Source organism: Phyllostomus hastatus, unplaced genomic scaffold (genome assembly GCF_019186645.2).
Source record: "Phyllostomus hastatus isolate PE091 unplaced genomic scaffold, TTU_PhHast_1.1 phas_contig_1, whole genome shotgun sequence".
NCBI classification, from domain to species: domain Eukaryota; kingdom Metazoa; phylum Chordata; class Mammalia; order Chiroptera; family Phyllostomidae; genus Phyllostomus; species Phyllostomus hastatus.
This window is the reverse complement of record NW_025333498.1, coordinates 46822314-46840583: the sequence shown is the minus strand read 5'-3', so window position 1 is coordinate 46840583 and position 18270 is coordinate 46822314. Positions and strand designations below refer to the sequence as shown.

Below are 18270 nucleotides of genomic sequence, written 5' to 3'. Positions count from 1 at the left end.
TTATGATTATTGTCTTTGAAGTATTATATAAGGAAACAAAACTAATTAAGAAATATTAGATTATTTTTACATTCCTCAAATATTTTATACAGCTTAAGGTATTTTAATAATTAAACTTACCGCATTGTCCTAAATATATCTTCCAATTTCTGATCTGAGTTTAATAAAGAAGGCAAATATTTAATCCATGTGCTAATTAAATATTCACCAGGGAAAAAATGTATATAAAACTCTGATTAGAGATGATACATTTTCATCAAGAAAGCATGTCTAAAAAAATTAGCATTTTCTAATGTATTACTAAAAAAAGAAATATGTCTCAAATATTTCAGTAGAGAAAATGGAAAATTTTAAAGAAAGAAAATTGATTCTCAGTTTACAGTGCTATCTCTGAGTATCCAGGTAAAAGAAAAATGTAAAATTAAGAAAACCAAATTATCAAAACTTTGATTTGAGTTCAACATACGGAATGGGATTTAAAAAGTACCAGCATTTAAATTTTTAACACAGTGTTATTTTTTCTTTATATGGCCTTATCTTTTTTATTTTATTTTAAGCATTGTTCAAGTACAGTTTTCTGCCTTTTACTCCCATTCCAGCCCACCCACCCAACCCTCCCCACTTGCCTCCCATTACCAACCCCCCTCCAGTTTTTGTCTATGTGTCCCTTAAATTTGACCTGTAAACTCTTCCCATTCTCCCCTGAAATTCCCTCTTCTCTCCCCTCTGGTCACTGTCAGCCTGTCCTCTATTTCAGTGTCTTTGGTTATATTTTGCTTATTTCTTTGTTTTGTTGATTAGGTTCCTATTAAAGGTGAGAACATATGGTATTTGTCTTTCACTGCCTAGCTTATTTCGCTTAGCATAATGCTTTCCAGTTCCATCCATGCTGTTGTAAAGGGTAGGAGCTCCTTCTTTCTTTCTGCTGCATAGAATTCCATTATATAAATGTACCATAGTTTTTTGATCCATTCATTTACTGATGGGCACCTAGGTTGCTTCCAGCATCTAGACATTGTAAATTGTGCTGCTATGAACATTGGGATGCATAGGTTTGTTTGTATTGGTGTTTCAGGGTTCTTAGGATATAGTCCCAGCAGTGGAATTGCTGGGTCAAAAGGCAGATCCATTTTTAGTTTTCTGAGGAAGTTCCATACTGTTTTCCATAGTGGTTGTACCAGTCTGCAGTCCCACCAACAGTGCACTGGGGTCCCCTTTTCTCCACAACCTCTCCAACACTTGTTTGTTGCTTTGTTTATGGTGGCCATTCTGACTGGTGTGAAGTGGTATCTCACTGTGATTTTAATTTGCATCTCTCTGATAGCTAGTGATATTGAACATCTTTTCATGTGTCTCTGGATCTTTTGTATGTCCTCCTTGGAGAAGTGTCTGTTCAAGTCCTTTGCCCATTTTTTAATTGGGTTGCTTGTCTTCTTAGAGTGGAGTCATGTAAGTTCTTTATATATTTTGGAGATTAAACCCTTGTCTGAGGTATCATTGGCAAATATATTTTCCCATACAGTTGGTTCTCTTTTTATTTTAATACTGTTTTCTTTAGCTGTGCAGAAGATTTTTATTTTGATGAGGTCCCATTTGTTTATTCTTTCCTTTATGCCCCTTGCTCTAGGGGACATGTCAGTAAAAATGTTTTTGTGTGAAATATCTGAAATTTTCCTACCTACATTCTCCTCTAGGACTTTAATGGTGTCAGGGTTTATATTTAAGTCTTTTATCCACCTTGAATTTATTTTTGTGTATGGTGTAAGTTGGTGCTCAAGTTTCATTTTTTTGCATGTAGCTGTCTAGTTCTCCCAACACCATTTGTTGAAGAGGTTATTTTTACTCCATTTTATGTTGCTGCCCTCTTTGTCAAATATTAATTGACTGTAGAGACTTGGGTTTATTTCTGGGCTCTCTGTTCTGTTCCATTGGTAACACAGTGCTATTTTAAAACACATATTAAAAATGATTCTTAATTTCAAGCCATTATGACCTGAGATGTTAGATATGATTTCACTTTTCTTGTATTAAAATTAAAAATTCAACTGCCCTTTGACCCAGCAATTCCACTGCTGGGAATATACCCCAAGAATCTCAAAACACCAATTTAAAACAATTTATGCGCCCCTATGTTCATAGCAGCACTATTTACAGTAGTTAAGGTTTAGAACACAGCCTAAGTGTTCATTAGTAGATGAGTTGAACAAAAAACTCTAGTACATTTACACAATGGAATGCTACACAGCAGAAAAAAGGAAAGACTTCCTACCTTTTGTGACAGCATAGATGGGACTGGAGACTATCATGCTAAGTGAAATAAACCACTCAGTAAAAGACAAAATATCATATGATCTCTTGTATAAGTGGAATCTAATGAACGAAATAAACTAGTGAGAAAAATAGAACCAGAGTTATAGAAGCATGTGGGAGACCATTCTGTGTGGCATGGGCCGAGCTCCCACTCGGAGATGCCCAGGACCCACTCCCATGGATAGGTTCTCCCATGAGGAATGAGGCCTGCAATGTACCTAGGCTGCTTTGAGTCTTGCTCTTGCTAAAAAACTCCCTCACCCTGAATTGAGGACATTTATTGCAAAGCAACTTCCTAAAATCCATGCTAAACTTTTCAAGGAGGATTGTTAACCACTTCAACCACTGTTGCCTTTTCATTTGCAAATATCCCTCTTCTGTGATGTGATTAGTAGCATTGGTTCCTTTGTTTTCTGTAAAAGGTAACCACCTAAAGTGAACCTGTGCATAGTAAATGAGGAGCATCATGTAATTTGCGGAGAAATCCAACAAAGGCTGGTCACGGCATGGGCCAAGGCTTTTGCTCCCCTTGAGAGAAAAGCCATGCTGTCCCTTTTCCTCCACTGGATTTGGTAGTCCTTATGAATGTCTCATTCATCCATAATGATGCAGACACTGTGGGCCAGTGTCTCCATCAGAAACATGGAACAGACTAACAGCTCTAAGAGGATAGGGGCATGCAGAGACTGATTGAAAGAAGGTGAAGGGATTAGTCAAAGAACATATATGAAGGGCCCATGCATGTGGACAACAGGATGGGGACTAACTGTGGAAAGGTTGGGATGAAGGTGGGAAAAGCTGGGACAACTGTAATAGCATAAATAATAAAAAAATGAACCAATAAGAAACAGACTGAAAAATGATAACATCAATAATTTTAGTCAAAGGTTACCTCATAAAACTATCATGGTAATGTTTTCTCAAAGATCATAGAAACCTATGTAACTTCTGCTTATAAACAATGTTTAGAGTTGAATACTCCTTTGTTTTTAATGCAATCGGCCATAAAATGTTTTAGCAACTAATGATTTATAATATGGTAGTCATTTGAAATTTATAAGCAATCTGACTTGCAGATGACAGCTACATAGGGTTTATCAGATGAGGCTAACTGAAAACCAAATAAGAGAATAGGCATATGATGGTTAAAAATAGAATGAGAACAAAGCATGCACATTCTAGATAGAACTCCCCCCGATCATAAACAAGTCATTTACCATGCTTAGGCTCTGATTTCTCTATCAACACATTGACTAAATGTTAAATTCAATTAATTACAACCTAATAAAATGTATGGACATCAATTATGTTACTAGTCACTATTGTGTTAATATTGTTTATGTCTTCAGAGTGCCTATACCTATACAACCCTCAAGACTAACCAAGTTCAACAAAAATCAAGATCAATAAAATATTTTTGGTAACCAATAAATGGAACTAATTAAAAAAACAATTCAGCCCTGGCTGGTGTAGCTCAGTGGACTGAGCACGGGCTGCGAACCAAAGTGTCACAGGTTCAATTCCCAGTCAGGGTACATGCCTGGGTTGCAGGCTATGACCCCCAGCAACAGCACATTGATGTTTCTCTCTCTCTCTCTCTCTCTCTCTCTCTCTCTCTCTCTCTCTCTCTCTCTCTCTCTCTCTCCCTCTCCCTCCCTCTCTCTCCCTCCCTCCCTTCCCTCTCTAAAAATAAATAAATAAAATCTTAAAAAAAACCCAATTCAGAGCACAAAGTAATAACTCTTTTAGAAAACTGGAGTTTTGTAAAGGCATGGGAGATGAAGAATACAGGGTAGGACATAATTATGGAAAAGATCATCTCAGATGAGACTATTGTAAGCATGGATGGAACTGGAGAGCATTATGCAAAGTGAAATAAGCCAGGTGGTGAAAGACAAATACCATATGATCTCACCTTTAACTGGAACCTAACCAACAAAAGAAACAAGCAAGCAAAATGTAACCAAAGACATTGAAATTAAGAACAAACTGACAGCAAGCAGACGGGAGAGGGGAGAGGATAATGGGGGGAAAAGGGTGAAAGGTTTTCAGGAACAACTATAATGGCCACATGAACAAAAATAAGGGGGGTTGGAAACAGGGGAGGGAGATGGGGATGGCTGGGGTCATAGGGAGGGGTGGGGAAAATGGCAGAAAACTGTACTTGAGGAACAATAAAATTCAAAAGTATTTAATTAAAAAAAGAAAGGTATTGTCATGTTTTAGCCTAACTAGAGGGCAGGGAACATCCTACTTCATCAAACTGGGGGAGTATGAGGCCATCCTAGACAAACCCATGTAGTTCCTATGTACATAATTCATTCATTCTCTCTTTCTTCCCTTCTATCCTTCCATCTTTATTTTTTCCTTCTTCAAAGCTTTTCCAAATCTAAATGTCCAAGTAGTGATTTCTGACATACTTAGATGTACCTTACTTGTCTCTATCAAGTCTCGATAGGAGATCCCTTGTACATCTGGTGAGTGCATAAAATAGACACTGGGCTACTGGATCAATGAACCAACTACCAGACACTCTACACTGTCATATGAATACAATGTGACTTCCTAAATTCCCTGAAATGCGGCATTGTTTTGACCTAAACTAAACTTTTCAAACTTCCAATAGGTTTAAGTTTGTAGTCATAGCCTAACCTGTTTGTAGAATTGAATCTTTTTAAAAAAATGTTCTTCTGTGTCTTGATCTAATTACTTTTTATGTGACTCAATACAGGATTGTACTCTAAATTCATGGGTGATTTCAGAAATTACTTTTCAAAACAATCTCAGACTGTAACCATGAGTGCTGTAAAAATTAATCAACTTTTTTTGTTATCCAAAATCAATATGACCTAAAATATATATTATAATGCATATTATAAGTTATAGGGACTCAAAATATCTATTAAATTAAAAATATTAAAAATATTTGCATTTGATTTTAAAATTTACAAAGGATCTTTCTTACAGATTGTCTCACTTGAAACTCCCAAACCTAAAGAAGAATGCAGTTACAATTATCATTATTATTATTTTCTTTTACAAATCATGTGGAGTTTCCCCTGTGATGATGAAAATGATTTGGAAAGGTAAAGTTGTATAATAACTATTTGTTAGTCTACAAATTCCTACTTTATATATTCTAAATGATTCTGAAAGAATATTTAATTCCATATCATCACCTCTAAAATGCAACATTTTTTCTCTAATTTGGAATCCAGCTTGGCCAATTCCAGAAGAGTAAGCTTACAGTGCATATTCAATGAAGTTCAAAAAATTACACACAAATTTTATGCTGAATATTTTATGTATTTATTTTATTTAGATAAGAGACCCTTAAAAAGACTAGAAGGCTACTTTACCTTCTAGTTGAGGGAGTATTAAAATTTGGAGTAGAAATACTCTAGCTTAATTTCAGTAATTTGTGGTCTGGATCCTACCAAGGAAGTGACCTGAATGCTTGACTTCAAATGATAATTGAGTAGTCAGTGAAATAATGTGCCACTCATTACATGGTCATCCCACATCAATTTGTTTCTGCCACTATGTTGATTATTTATGTCAATTGATTTTCAAGGAAAGCTGGTCCTGAGATCACTGTAATATAATTATTTTCGGTTTCAAAACTAATAAAGTACAAATTATTTCATCAAATTGAAAAGTATACTACTACCACAGGTCTTCACATGATAATAAAGATCTAAAAATTTAAATTTAGCTACTTGATCTTTGGATTATTTGCCTAGTTGTATTATGAAACACGTGATTTTTTCATCCTTTTATTAAATTAAATTTATTTTATTTTATTTTTAATTAAATTTATTGGGGCAACATTGGTTAGTAAGATTATTTGGTTTTAAGTGTACATATCTATGATACATGATCTATATATTGCATTGTGTGTCCACCACCCAAAATCAAATAATCTTTTGTCAACATATATGTGGACCTCTTTACCCTTTAATACCTCCAACCCCCTTCCCTCTGGTAACCACCATACTGTTGTTTGTGTCTATGAGTTTCCGTTTTATATCCTACAGATGAGTGAAACTATATGGTTCTTAGTTTTTTCTTATGTGACGTTTTATTTCTCAGTGAGCTATACTTAAAGAGTATGTAATTCATTGATGGCAATTCCTAATAGATACGTTTTTCTACTAATAGTTCATTATTGGATAATTACATATTTGTTATGACCAATTATTGGCTATCTCAATTTTACTTAGGATCTCCTCTTTTTAGTGTAACTTATTTGTTGGAAAATAATGGATTTTAAAATATATTCAGTTATTTGAATTAAACTGATATATTTGTACTCATTAGAATGAAGCTGAACATACAAATACAATTATGAATGTATTGTTAGATTTAAGCAAAGATCTGCTCTTCTTTATTTGATGGGTAACATAATCATAGAGTAAATTATAATTTTTATATTTAACTGTAAGGTAAATTATAACTCTCTCTTATCTTTGGTCTTTTGCTCTGGGTCTCGGATGCTATGAGTTTAAGATTTTAAGAATTTATTTTCACCTCTAAAGCTGATGATGACACAATAACTCTCAACATTTTTATCAATATTCAAGATAAATACAAAATATTTTCTGGTTAAATATAAACTATCAAAAGAGGTTCTATTTTTTTGCCTAAAACAGAATAATAACACCAGTTTTTAGTGATGAAATATTTAAAATACATAAACATAAAATCAATCATATTAACTGTAAGACAGGAATCTTATTTTGTTTTTGTTTTTTTAAAATATTTTTATTGATTATATTATCACAGTTTTCCCAATTTTCCCCCCGTTATCTCCCCCACTGCTCTGTCCCCCAACCCTGAAGCATTCCCCCCTCCTTAGTTAACATCTATGGGTTATTATTCATATAAGTTCTTTGAGTCCACTGTTTCCCATACTATTTTTTGTCTCTCCCCATCTACTTTATGCCTACTAACCATGCTTGTTCTTCTCTGTACCTTTTCCCCACTATTCCTCCCTCCCTGGTCCCCACTGAAATCCCTCCATGAGATGTCCATTTCTCTGATTCTGTTCCTGTTCTGGTTGTTTGCTTAGTTTTTGTTTCTGTTGCTTTTCTTTTTTTTTTTAAGGTTCATTTGTTGATAGTTGTCATTTTACTGTTCATATTTTTATCTTCTTCTTCTTAGATAAGTCCCTGTAACATTTCGTATAATAATGGCTTGGTGATGATGGACTCCTTCAACTTGACCTTAGTGGGAAGTACTTGATCTGTCCTTCCATTCTAAATGAAAGCTTTGCTGGATAGAAGAATCTTGGATGTAGGTCCTTGCCTCTCATGACTTCAAATACTTCTTTCCAGGCCCTTCTTGCCTGCAAGGTTTCTTTTGAGAAATCAGCTGATAGTCTAATGGGAACTCATTTGTAGATAACTCTCTCATTTCTTCTTGCTTCTTTTAGGATTCTCTCTTTATATTTAATTTTGGGTAACTTAATGATTTTGTGTCATGGTGTGTTCCTCCTCTTTGGGTCCAACTTCTTTGGGACCCTCTGGGCTTCTTGGACTTCCTGGAAGTCTATTACCTTCACAGATTGGGGAAGTTTTCCTTCATTATTTGTTCAAATAAATTTTCAATTTCTTGATCTTTCTCTTCTCCTTCTGGCACCCCTATAATTTGGATATTGGAATGTTTCAGGCTGTCCCAGAGGTTTGTAAGTGTCTCTTCACCTTTTCAAATTCTTGTTTCTTCATTTTGTTCTGGATGGATGTTTATTTTTTCCTTTTGTTCCAAATCATTGCTTTGAATCCTGATTTCCTTCCTGTCACTGTTGGTTCCCTGAACATTCTGCTTTATTTCACTTTGGATATCCTTTATTTGCTTTTTCATTTTTTGACCAAGCTCAATCAGATCTGTGAGCCTTTTGATTACCAGGGCTTTAAACTCTCCATCAGATAGGATGGCAATCTCCTCCTTGCTTAGCTCTCTTTTTCAGGCTTTACTCTGTTCTTTCATTTGGGCCATATTTATTTGTCTTGGTGTAGCTGATAGGTTCCAAGGGGGAGGGGCCTTAGCTACTCACCTTGGCAGGGCAACCCTCCTTGCTGCACTATGGCACTGCCTGTGGGGGAGGGGTCAGAGAAGGAATAGTGCAGCTTGCCTGTTCATCTCTAGTGCCCTTTTCAGTGGGACTCTTGTGTGAGACTGGAGCTTCTACTACTGCTGCAACCACCATAGCCTACAGCCACCTGCGAGTCCCCTTAAGTCAGCCCCTCTCATGCAGCCCACTGAGATCAGCAGCCAGCCCTGCCCCAAAGGTCTGCTGTGTTGCCTGGTTTTTCTGAGTCAGCTCCCACATCCGCTGCCTTACTGGTCTGGTTGTTCTGTTTTTTTTTTTTTTTTTTTCTTTAATTCCTTTGTTGTTAGAGTTCCATGCACTTTGATTTTCTGGCACTTTTGGTTGTTTATTGATTTTAGATTGGTTGTTATCATCCTTTTGGTAGTGCAAGGAAGTGAAGGGTCTCTACCTAACCTCCATCTTGGCCAGAACTTATTTTATTTTCTTCCATTTGAAGAATTTAAAGATTCCTGACTCATGACATTTTCTCAAAACATCAGTTGACATTCCAAATCTGAATAGACAACTGTGTTTTAAATTCATTCTTAAACTTGCATTTAAATTATTTTAAAATATGATGTTGGCAGATGTATTTACCAGTATGTAGAAATAATTTGCTTGGTTTGAGGTAAGACTCAAGTAAATATTTTTTCTCAGTCTGTGTGTCTGTACATACTTTATGTACTATATTATTTTTAAATGCCCAATTATGTTTGTAGATAATTATTTATAAACTCATTCAATTTACTTAACACCAAACACAGCAGAATTATAATCATAGATGACTTCTACCCATGTAATGCCTTGCTTTTTATTTATTTATTTGCTTTTGATAAGGGCTTCCAACTGGGCTCATTCAGTATATTTGAATACAAACCCCTCTTCAGGCAGTTATTAACCATGTCTTGTATGACAGGTTATTTTCTGCCTTCAATTAAATAGTGTTAAGGCTGCCTTTCATTGTCTTTAATATTATTTTGTATAGTCACTCTTTCTTAAGTTAAAAAAAGAAGGCTAAATACCTGTTGGTAGTACTAATGTGGCATAAAGGTAGATTAAACCATGGAATCTTGTGATAGTTTAACGTGATGCACTCTTACAAGAGTATTGTGAGACTGATTTGTTTCAAAATAAAGTACAGCTTTAATAAAATAAGTTGCTGCTATGTTTCCAACAAGAGTGACAAAATATTCTTAGTTTTTTCAGTAATACTTAAATTATTAAACGTAATTACTAAAATTCCAAGTATGTTATATGATATAGAGATAATAGTAAATATACTGATAACTTTATGAAAATGTCATTGGTATTTGAAACTTAATCATATGAAAACTAATGGTACACTTCTAAATAGTATGGAATAAAGTCCATTTCTGATCTTCATCAGGTCTTTTGTCACTATATAACTCTAAGTTGCAGCTTTGTCTGACTTTTAATTGGAAAAGATGTCATTTGTTTTTTATTTACCTAAAAATTATGTAGGTACATGTATTCAAAAAAACTTTTATGTTGATGTGTTCCCCAATACCTAGAATAGTAAATAGTATCCATAAATATTCAATATATATTAATTGAATAAATTAACTTTAGTAATTAGTATATATACATTGAATCACATATGACAAACTATCTTCTTGGAATGTTTACTGAAGTTTTCAATAAATTATCTTTTATGTAAACACATTTTGCTTAAATCTTTTGCCTCATTATTGCTGGGTTGGCCAAAATGTTCATTTGTTCTTTTTTCATAAGGTAGCTCTAGTAGCTCTTAATTGTCTTTAACTTCATTCAAAATCATTTTGTTAGATTGTATTGTGACAGTTGTCATATCAGTGTGTGTTTAAAAATAAACTTACCAAAATTATACAAAAATTCATTGTATAGCCCTTTAGGTATTGAAGATGGAAGAAAATTCACAACATTTTTGGCATATTATGAATTATTCTTTCAAGAAAGATAAAAACACAACTGAAACACACAACAAATGTGTATGGAAAAGGTGCTGTGTCTGATGTATGTGTCAAAAGTGGTTTGTGAATTTTCATGCTTGAGATTTCTTGCTGGATGGTTCTCCATGGTCAGGTAGACTAGTTGAAGCTGATAGTGATCAAATTGAGATATTAATTGAGAATAAGAAATGTGATACCACATGGGGAAATAGCCAACATACTCAAAATATTCAAATCAATAAAGTTATTGGTAAAAATGCAAAAAAATGTGTCTTTTTTATGCATAAAAACATACAGAATTTTTGGCCAACCCAATGGCCATCCTTTAAATGAAGGTATAATTTTACAGTAAAAGTCTATTTTTAATAATATTATTTTTACTGCTAGATCAAATTGTCTTCAACACTATTTTTATAATTTTGAGAATTTCCTCTTAATCTAGAATATAATAATAAAATTATTATTTTATCTTACTCTTAGGTCACCATTCTATATTATGGTCACATGAATAAATTTATTTTTCTTCACACACATTAATTCAAACCCAATTCTATTTTTACAATATTTTTTCAAACTGAAAACACAAGCACAAATTTATTCATGGAGTGTGGATCTCAATGAGCTACTAAGTAAAGGTGGCCCAGAACTCTGACACTGCCTTTTAGTGGGATCTTAAAGCACAGAAAAAAAAAATGGACCTAGAAAGTTGAAAGAAGAGTTCTTCTACTTTGATTACAGTCATTCTCATACTTAACACAATTTACTAAATCCAAGCACTGAATTAATTCCCCAGATTGATGAGGTATGCAGAACACTATGAGTTATTTCATATACTAGCCAGGTAGAAAGTTAAGAACATGAATGATGACATTAACTCATTGTAAAAGTGAATGTCCTAGGACAAAAGGAAGTTTTGTCCTAAGAAGACAACAGGGGTAATTAGTAGATATGGAGAATTCTATGTGTAAAGAAAAAGAGGTATGAACAATTAAAGGGGGTATATTTTGGAGATGATAAATGAGTTTCCAAGTTTGAAGAAAGAGTACACAAGAGATTGAGTTATAGTAATCCAGACAAGGGATGATGAGAACCTACATGTAGGTAGTGTTTACCTTCTCACCAAAAGAAAGAGAATTGGGGGACAATCAGTAGCCTAAGAATCTCAAATACTTGAATACTTAAGAAATAGCTAGCCCTGCTGATTAGATTCCACTTATAGGTGAGATCATATGGTATTTGTCTTTCACTGCCTGGCTTATTCCATCTATCATAATGCTTTCCAGTTTCATCCATGTTGTTGCAAAGGGTACAATCTCCTTCTTTCTTTCTGCTATGTAGTATTCCACTGTGTAATGTACCATAGTTTCTTGATCCATTTATTTACTGATTGGCACTTAGGTTGCTTCCAGCACTTGGCTATTGTAAATTGTGCTTCTATGAATATTGGTGTGCATAGGTTCTTTTGAGTTGGTTTAAGTGGAACCTAATCAACAAAACAAACAAGCAAAAAAAATATACCCAGAGACATTGAATTAAAGAACAAACTGACAGTTACCAGAGAAGAAAGGGGAAAGGGATCATGGGAGAAAATAGGGGAAGGGCCATCAAGGAACATGTATAAAGGACACATGGACAAAGCCAAAGGGGGTAGGTTCAAGGGTGGGAGGCAGGGATGGGTGGGGCGGATGTTTGGTGGGTATAAAATGGAGACCACTGTAGTTGAAGAACAATTTAAAAAAAAGAAGAAATAGCTAGTCCTGAGTAATAATTTAACTTTTTATGTCACGAACTTTTGGGGAGAGTTTTCTTAGTCCTAATTGGTCTTCATACTTACAGTATAATGAAAAAAGATTCTATCCTATTCTTCTTTCTTTATTAAAGTCTTTTTTTCTCTTCTGCTTGGGCATAACATAGGCTTAATTAGCTCAAGATTAAAATTCATATTAATGATTGTTTCAGTTAAGTGGAAACTTGTAACAACCAGGTTGAGCCACTGTGCCCTCTGAACTTGGAATGTTTTCCTACTGAATCTAATAAGATGCAGTAGATGGGTCAGGGTATTAAATGATAAGAGAATATATCAGGAGAAGTCTGCTTTTTGATTCAGACCCACAAGGCTACACATTATTACTCCTCTGTTCTCTAATCTAGGAGGTTAGGGAGAATAGCTAATCTTATTTTTTGGCCCTTGTAAAGTTGGATTAATAATACTTACCTCATACAGTCATGTGAACATTTGTTAAACCATCATCTATCAGATAAAATGATGTATGACAGCATATATCTTTGTTACCAATACATTATACATGTTACTTGATTGTTGTTTCCCTTGCCAGATCTGCCCTAGGAAAATTTAATGTAAACAGAAAGGATAAGTTTAAAAGGATGTCCCTTCTGAGTCTTTGTAAATGCTCTTGTATTCTCTATTTCCCTTCTTCACCCGGTTAGCTTCTACTTTCTTCTGGTTTCAGTTTGGATTTTGCTTCCTCAAGAATTCTTTCCAAGGGGCTGAATTCTATGTTCTGTCCTGAGTACTGGTATCCTCTATGTGTTAGTAAATTATCAATAATAACTTTTTTCATTTTCAGAATCACACATTAGACTGTAAGCTCTGTGAGGTCAGGAAATGTCTCTGATACCACTGTTTCCTCATGGCAAACACAGTAATGGGTTTATTGTAAACACCAAAACATATTCACTAACTGACTAATTAATGGAATAAAATTTTTCTGGAAGGACAGTTGTAAAAATAATCCCTCACATCACAACATATGATAGGTTCACATCTATATTTCATAACTTTTATCTAAGCTATGGTTCTAACAGCAGTTACAGATAAATGTTTGGATTACTGTTAGGTACTCCTAATTTCATAAACCTGAGTTATTATTTAATGTCTGCACTTATTGGAACCAGTGGGAGTAAGTCAGACAGATGCATTTCTAATAAACTGAGTTCTAATTGAAAGTATAATGGTTCCTAAAGCAGATCACTAGAGGACTTTGAAAATATCAATGACAGAACAGATTGCCACTTGAGTTGAAGACCTGGCTCTTAGACAAATATTAAGTTGTTCCCATTTTTCTTTTTGCTCTGATGTCATGACTATTTAATTACAAATTACCTCAGATATTGTTGAACTTATAGTTAACTTCCAGATTTAAATGTAAAATTCCATGCTTATTGTTTTTAAATTTATACTAAGAATCCTTTCTCCAAAATAGCATGAAATGGAGCTATATTTGCTCTTGAACAACTTAAAACATACTTGATTTTACATTCACCATTATTTATCACTGTCCTTCCTCCCTGGGAGCTGCTGTTAAAATTAATTTGCATTTCAGACCTCAGGATTTTATATTGCCATTAGGGTTGTGAAATGTTTTTACTCAGCACAACTAAGAACTGATGTTCTACTTCTCACTAATGGGCCTTTAATTAGGCACTGTAATGAACCATTCTGCCATTCCTTCATTTATAGAGAGAAGGTTTTGTATATGTAAGATACAATGTTGACAGAACACCAGGTTCATTGAACATTGCCAGCTCACATCAAATAGATACTAAATTTATTATGCTTTTGTCAGCTGTTGGATTTATCATTTTAATGACACTGTCCACAGACTTATTTTGCTGCCAAAGAACAGCATCAACATACTGCAGGAATGTTTGTCGACATCTTGATCAACAACTCCTGGGGGCCAATTCTGACTATAATATTACTATTTTGGGACCTTGAGCAAGTTATTTAACCTCTCTCTAAGGATTAATTGGTTAATTTTAATAAGTGCTTTGCAGTGAAAGGTGTGAAGTGCTGTGGCTGCTAATAGTAATAAAATTATAATGTAAGCTTGTATAATGCATTAAGCTACCTCAAACTGTGATTCCATTAAGTTGTCAATTAAAATATAAGCCGCTGAATTTCTTATTTTTAAGAATTCAAATTGCTATAATGATGGCCACATACTATTTTTAAAACTTGTTTAAGAACATGAAGACTGTTGATGCTTCAACTTAAATTAAAAAATGAAAAACAAAGAGACTGATATTCTAGGATGATAGAATTAGGAACTGAGAAAAAGCTTCCAACAAAATTTGTACCCTGATTAAATATAGCTTTTGTGCATTAAATTTCTTGTTCTTTTATTAACTTATCTCCAAACAGCTCTTATTTATTTACCTATGATTATTTATTTTTTCATTTGTTTATTTGACAAAGGCCATTGTTGGGTGTAGTATCAAAGAAGTCATCCAAGGCAAGTAGGAAGAATGCACACAAATAACAATAATACTAGGCAAAAGTGAATAAAGGCACAGAGAGGTAAAGAACCAGTAACTGGAAAATTCAGAAGAGAAAGAGATTTATTCAACCTAATGGTGAATATGAACAACTTCTAAGAGTAAATGTGTTTAAGCTGGAAAGAGACAAGATAGAATTTGGCATGGAGGGGTGAAGATGAGAAGGTATCCAAAGAAAGTGTTTTTCAGAGAAGAGAATAGCATGAGAAAGTGGCAATGGAAGTGGCCCAGGAAGTTGGTATATAAAAAAGCATAATGAGTGTGGTTTTACTAGAATAAAAAAGAGGCTGCAAAAAGAGTTTGGATATTAATGATCATTTGTATGATGTGGAATAGTAGTTGGTACTGACCCCATTCAGGGTTGTGAGGATGATGGAGCAAAAAAAGAAGAAAAAAAACTGTAAGTTAGTAAATGGAAGTTGTGTTGGAATACTATGCTAGGTTGAGAGGAGAGCGACAAGGGAGCCATGAGGACTGAGGGACATGTGAGTGTGATTACATGCATGTAACTGGATTGTATTCACCAAATAAACTCTGATGGCCTGTGATGCATATCACTTAAAAGGTAACTTGGACAAGCAACATGAAAAAGGGCATTGGCTTTTTACTGGCATCTCTATGTGCCAAGAAGAGGCTGATTTAATATGTGGATAATGTACACATAGAAAAGGAAATACTAATTTGAAATGGAAGCTAACTTTTGATGGCAGCAGAAGTGGTCTCCCGCTATAACATCAGAGGCAAAATATTTGATTCTCAAATAAGGCAATGTAATAGATTGATTCTTGCTGTTCTATATACTTTTAACAATGACAGAGACCTAGGTGACTCTCAGTAAGGTACTCAATGATATCAAACAATGTGGGGACAAAAATGTTAAGCAATTTTAAGGGTATGGTTCCTGGAGATTGTCTGGGTTTGAATCTAGGCTCTCAAAATTACTAGCAATGTGATCTCCAGGAGGATCTTTATGTCTTCTCAGTAGCTTCTTCTGTAAAATAAGAATAAAACCAATACCTTGTTCATTAGTTGAATTAAATGAATTAATTGAATTAATGCAAAAAAGAAGTAATTAATGCAAAAAAGAATACATACAAGAATTTCTGGATGTAGGAAGGTCTCAGTAAATGTGATTGATGTGAAAATCATTTTTTTTGAAATTATGGATAAAATCCACAACTGTTTATGTGGCTTCTCTTTTGAAGATAGATACAAGAAGGTATGGAAAAAGAGCATAGCGATCAGCCGGCAATAATCAAGTAAGAGATGCTGGTAGCTTTAATGAGGGCAGTGAGAATACAGCTGGTGGGAAGTGCTCAGATTTTGGTCTATGTTAAAGGTAAAACTAAGAATGAAGATGGTGGCGTATAAAGAAAGAGAAAAGTCAAAAATGACTCCAAGTTTTCTGGAATTAAGTGTTTTGCTTTAAAGACATAAGGTAAACTACAAAAGGGGAGTTTTGGGGTGATAAAACCAGGCTAATTTAGAAATAATTCAAGCTCTCAAGTAGACACAGGTATAAAAATCTGGGATTCAGAAGCTAGGTTTAGCTACATACATAAATTTGGAACTTTTCCTATTTGGATGATATACAAATCCACTCAATTAGTTGAAATTATCCAGGCAGTACATCTCAATCTTGTTCACATATGAAAAACATTTAGAAAACTTTAAATAATACACAGGCCCCAATACATGCTAAGATAAAGAAAATCTTTGGAGATGATATTTGGAAAACTATATTTCAGCAATTTTCAATCTTTTTATCTCATAGCACACATGAACTAATTACTACAATTTGGCAGTACACCAAAAATATATATTTTTGCCAATATGACCAAAAAAAGGTAAAATTTGATTCATTCACACTGGATGGCTATTGTTGTGTTGGCTGTGGTCATTTTTCTTTTTTCTTTGATAATCTAAGAGAAAAAAGATAAGTGCCTCTGACTAAATAGTCAGGTATTGCATATTTTAAAAGTTCTTGCAGCACACCAGTGTGCCTCTTGCAGCATACTGGTTGAAAATTGCTGCTATATTTCATTAAACCTGTTCAGGTCTTTCCAATGTGCAAAATTATAAAGAAGTCATAGGCTCAAGGAGTGAGTGTTTCAGAGAAAAAAAAAGAGATATGGGGACAGAGTCACAAGTCACTCCAATGTTTAAAGGTCAGGAAAATAAGGAGGAATCAGCAAAAGACCATGGAAGGAGGCAAACAGTAAAACTGGAACAAAAATTAGAGACTAGTAAAAGTAAAGACAATTGATGAAGGTGTTTTAAGGATGGAGTGATTAAGTGCTGACTGTGGAGGTAAAATCAGAATTGAAAAATGACACTGGGTATAAAAACATGAATAACATTAAAAGAAATTAATTAACTTGACTTTGATAAAAGAGCCTTCAGCAGAATAATGAAGATAAAAACTCAACAGGGGTGCAATCAAAAGAAAAATAAAAAGAGGAATTGTAGAGTATAACAACCTCTCTAGAGCAAAACTACTTAAAAAAAATAAGTAGCTTAATAAAGTTATAGCCAAAAGGGGATGTGGGTACAATGTAAGGTTTTTAAAGAAAGGAGGACTGGGAAGAAAGGAATATATTGGTAAAGCAAGAGAAAGAGGAGACGGTTGTAAAAGACATGTCTATGAGTAGCTAAGAGGTAAATAATGTACAAGTGACTAGTGTAGCATTAGATAGAGCACAGGGTCCCCAGTCTTGAGAAGGAAACCAGAGTGTATGGGTACAGGATAAGGCAGGTTGAGTGGTGTGGTGGTGAGAACTTGTGCCAGTTTTCTTTAGACAGCTTTATTCAGCTGAGAATAAAGTTGGGGAGCAGATATTGGAGGTTTGAGGAGAGAGGGGAAAATATGACATAGACATTTAGGAGAGTCAATTAGTGAAATACAGTAGAAGCCATAGTAAGTGCCCATTCAAGATTAGTGAGAACAACTCAAGTGAGATCAGTCTCTATGATTGCATTTTTCTTTGCTTGCATTTAGCAGAGGGGCACTGGTTCAAGACAGATGGAACACTAGATTTAACCATGGTTATGGTTTTTTAGAAAAGAACAATAGAAGGGAAGAGGGAGCAAGGCAGTTGAGGGTGTATACAAGGGAATGATTATAATGATATACCAGGGAATCTAAGCTGGAGAAGGAAGAAACAGGTGATTTTTAAAATAAAAGAAGAATAAAGAAGGATGTAAAGAATTACTAGAGTTGGGGTAACATAGTGGTAAAAGTGAAAAATAGGGGATGGCTGAAACTGAGGTAATTTAGGGAATCTAGATATAGGTAATACACAAACTTCTTAATTTGCGCATGAAAGCATGCTGTTGGACCGACATCGATGCTGCTTTCACTTACTGTCCTGACATCTGTCTCCAGTGTGCTCAGGCTGGCAGTGGCAGTAAGGCTGGTTCCCGGCAGTCACAATGCAGGTCCCTGCATTTTGACAAAAATCCTCACAGACTGTCTTACCACAGTTTGGTCCAGTGAACCCCAGTGCACAGATGCAGGTGGGTCTCCCTATTGGAAAAAGGTAATAAAAAGGAAATTACTGAACTAAAATGGTTCATTTTCATGGAGTCCTTACTAGGTAAGAGTCAGGAAGCCAGAGTTCT

At 34.6% G+C, this 18270-nt stretch overlaps 1 protein-coding gene across 1 annotated transcript in view; it reads right to left on the bottom strand.

Annotated features, from left to right (window-relative positions):
* The window catches only part of LRP1B (LDL receptor related protein 1B), a 1811620-nt gene that overhangs the window by 57026 nt on the left and 1736324 nt on the right, over nucleotides 1–18270 (bottom strand). The window contains exon 85 of the mRNA XM_045853515.1: nucleotides 18014–18175. Coding sequence (XP_045709471.1) covers nucleotides 18014–18175 — 162 coding nt within the window. The remainder of the gene's footprint in view (nucleotides 1–18013; nucleotides 18176–18270) is intronic.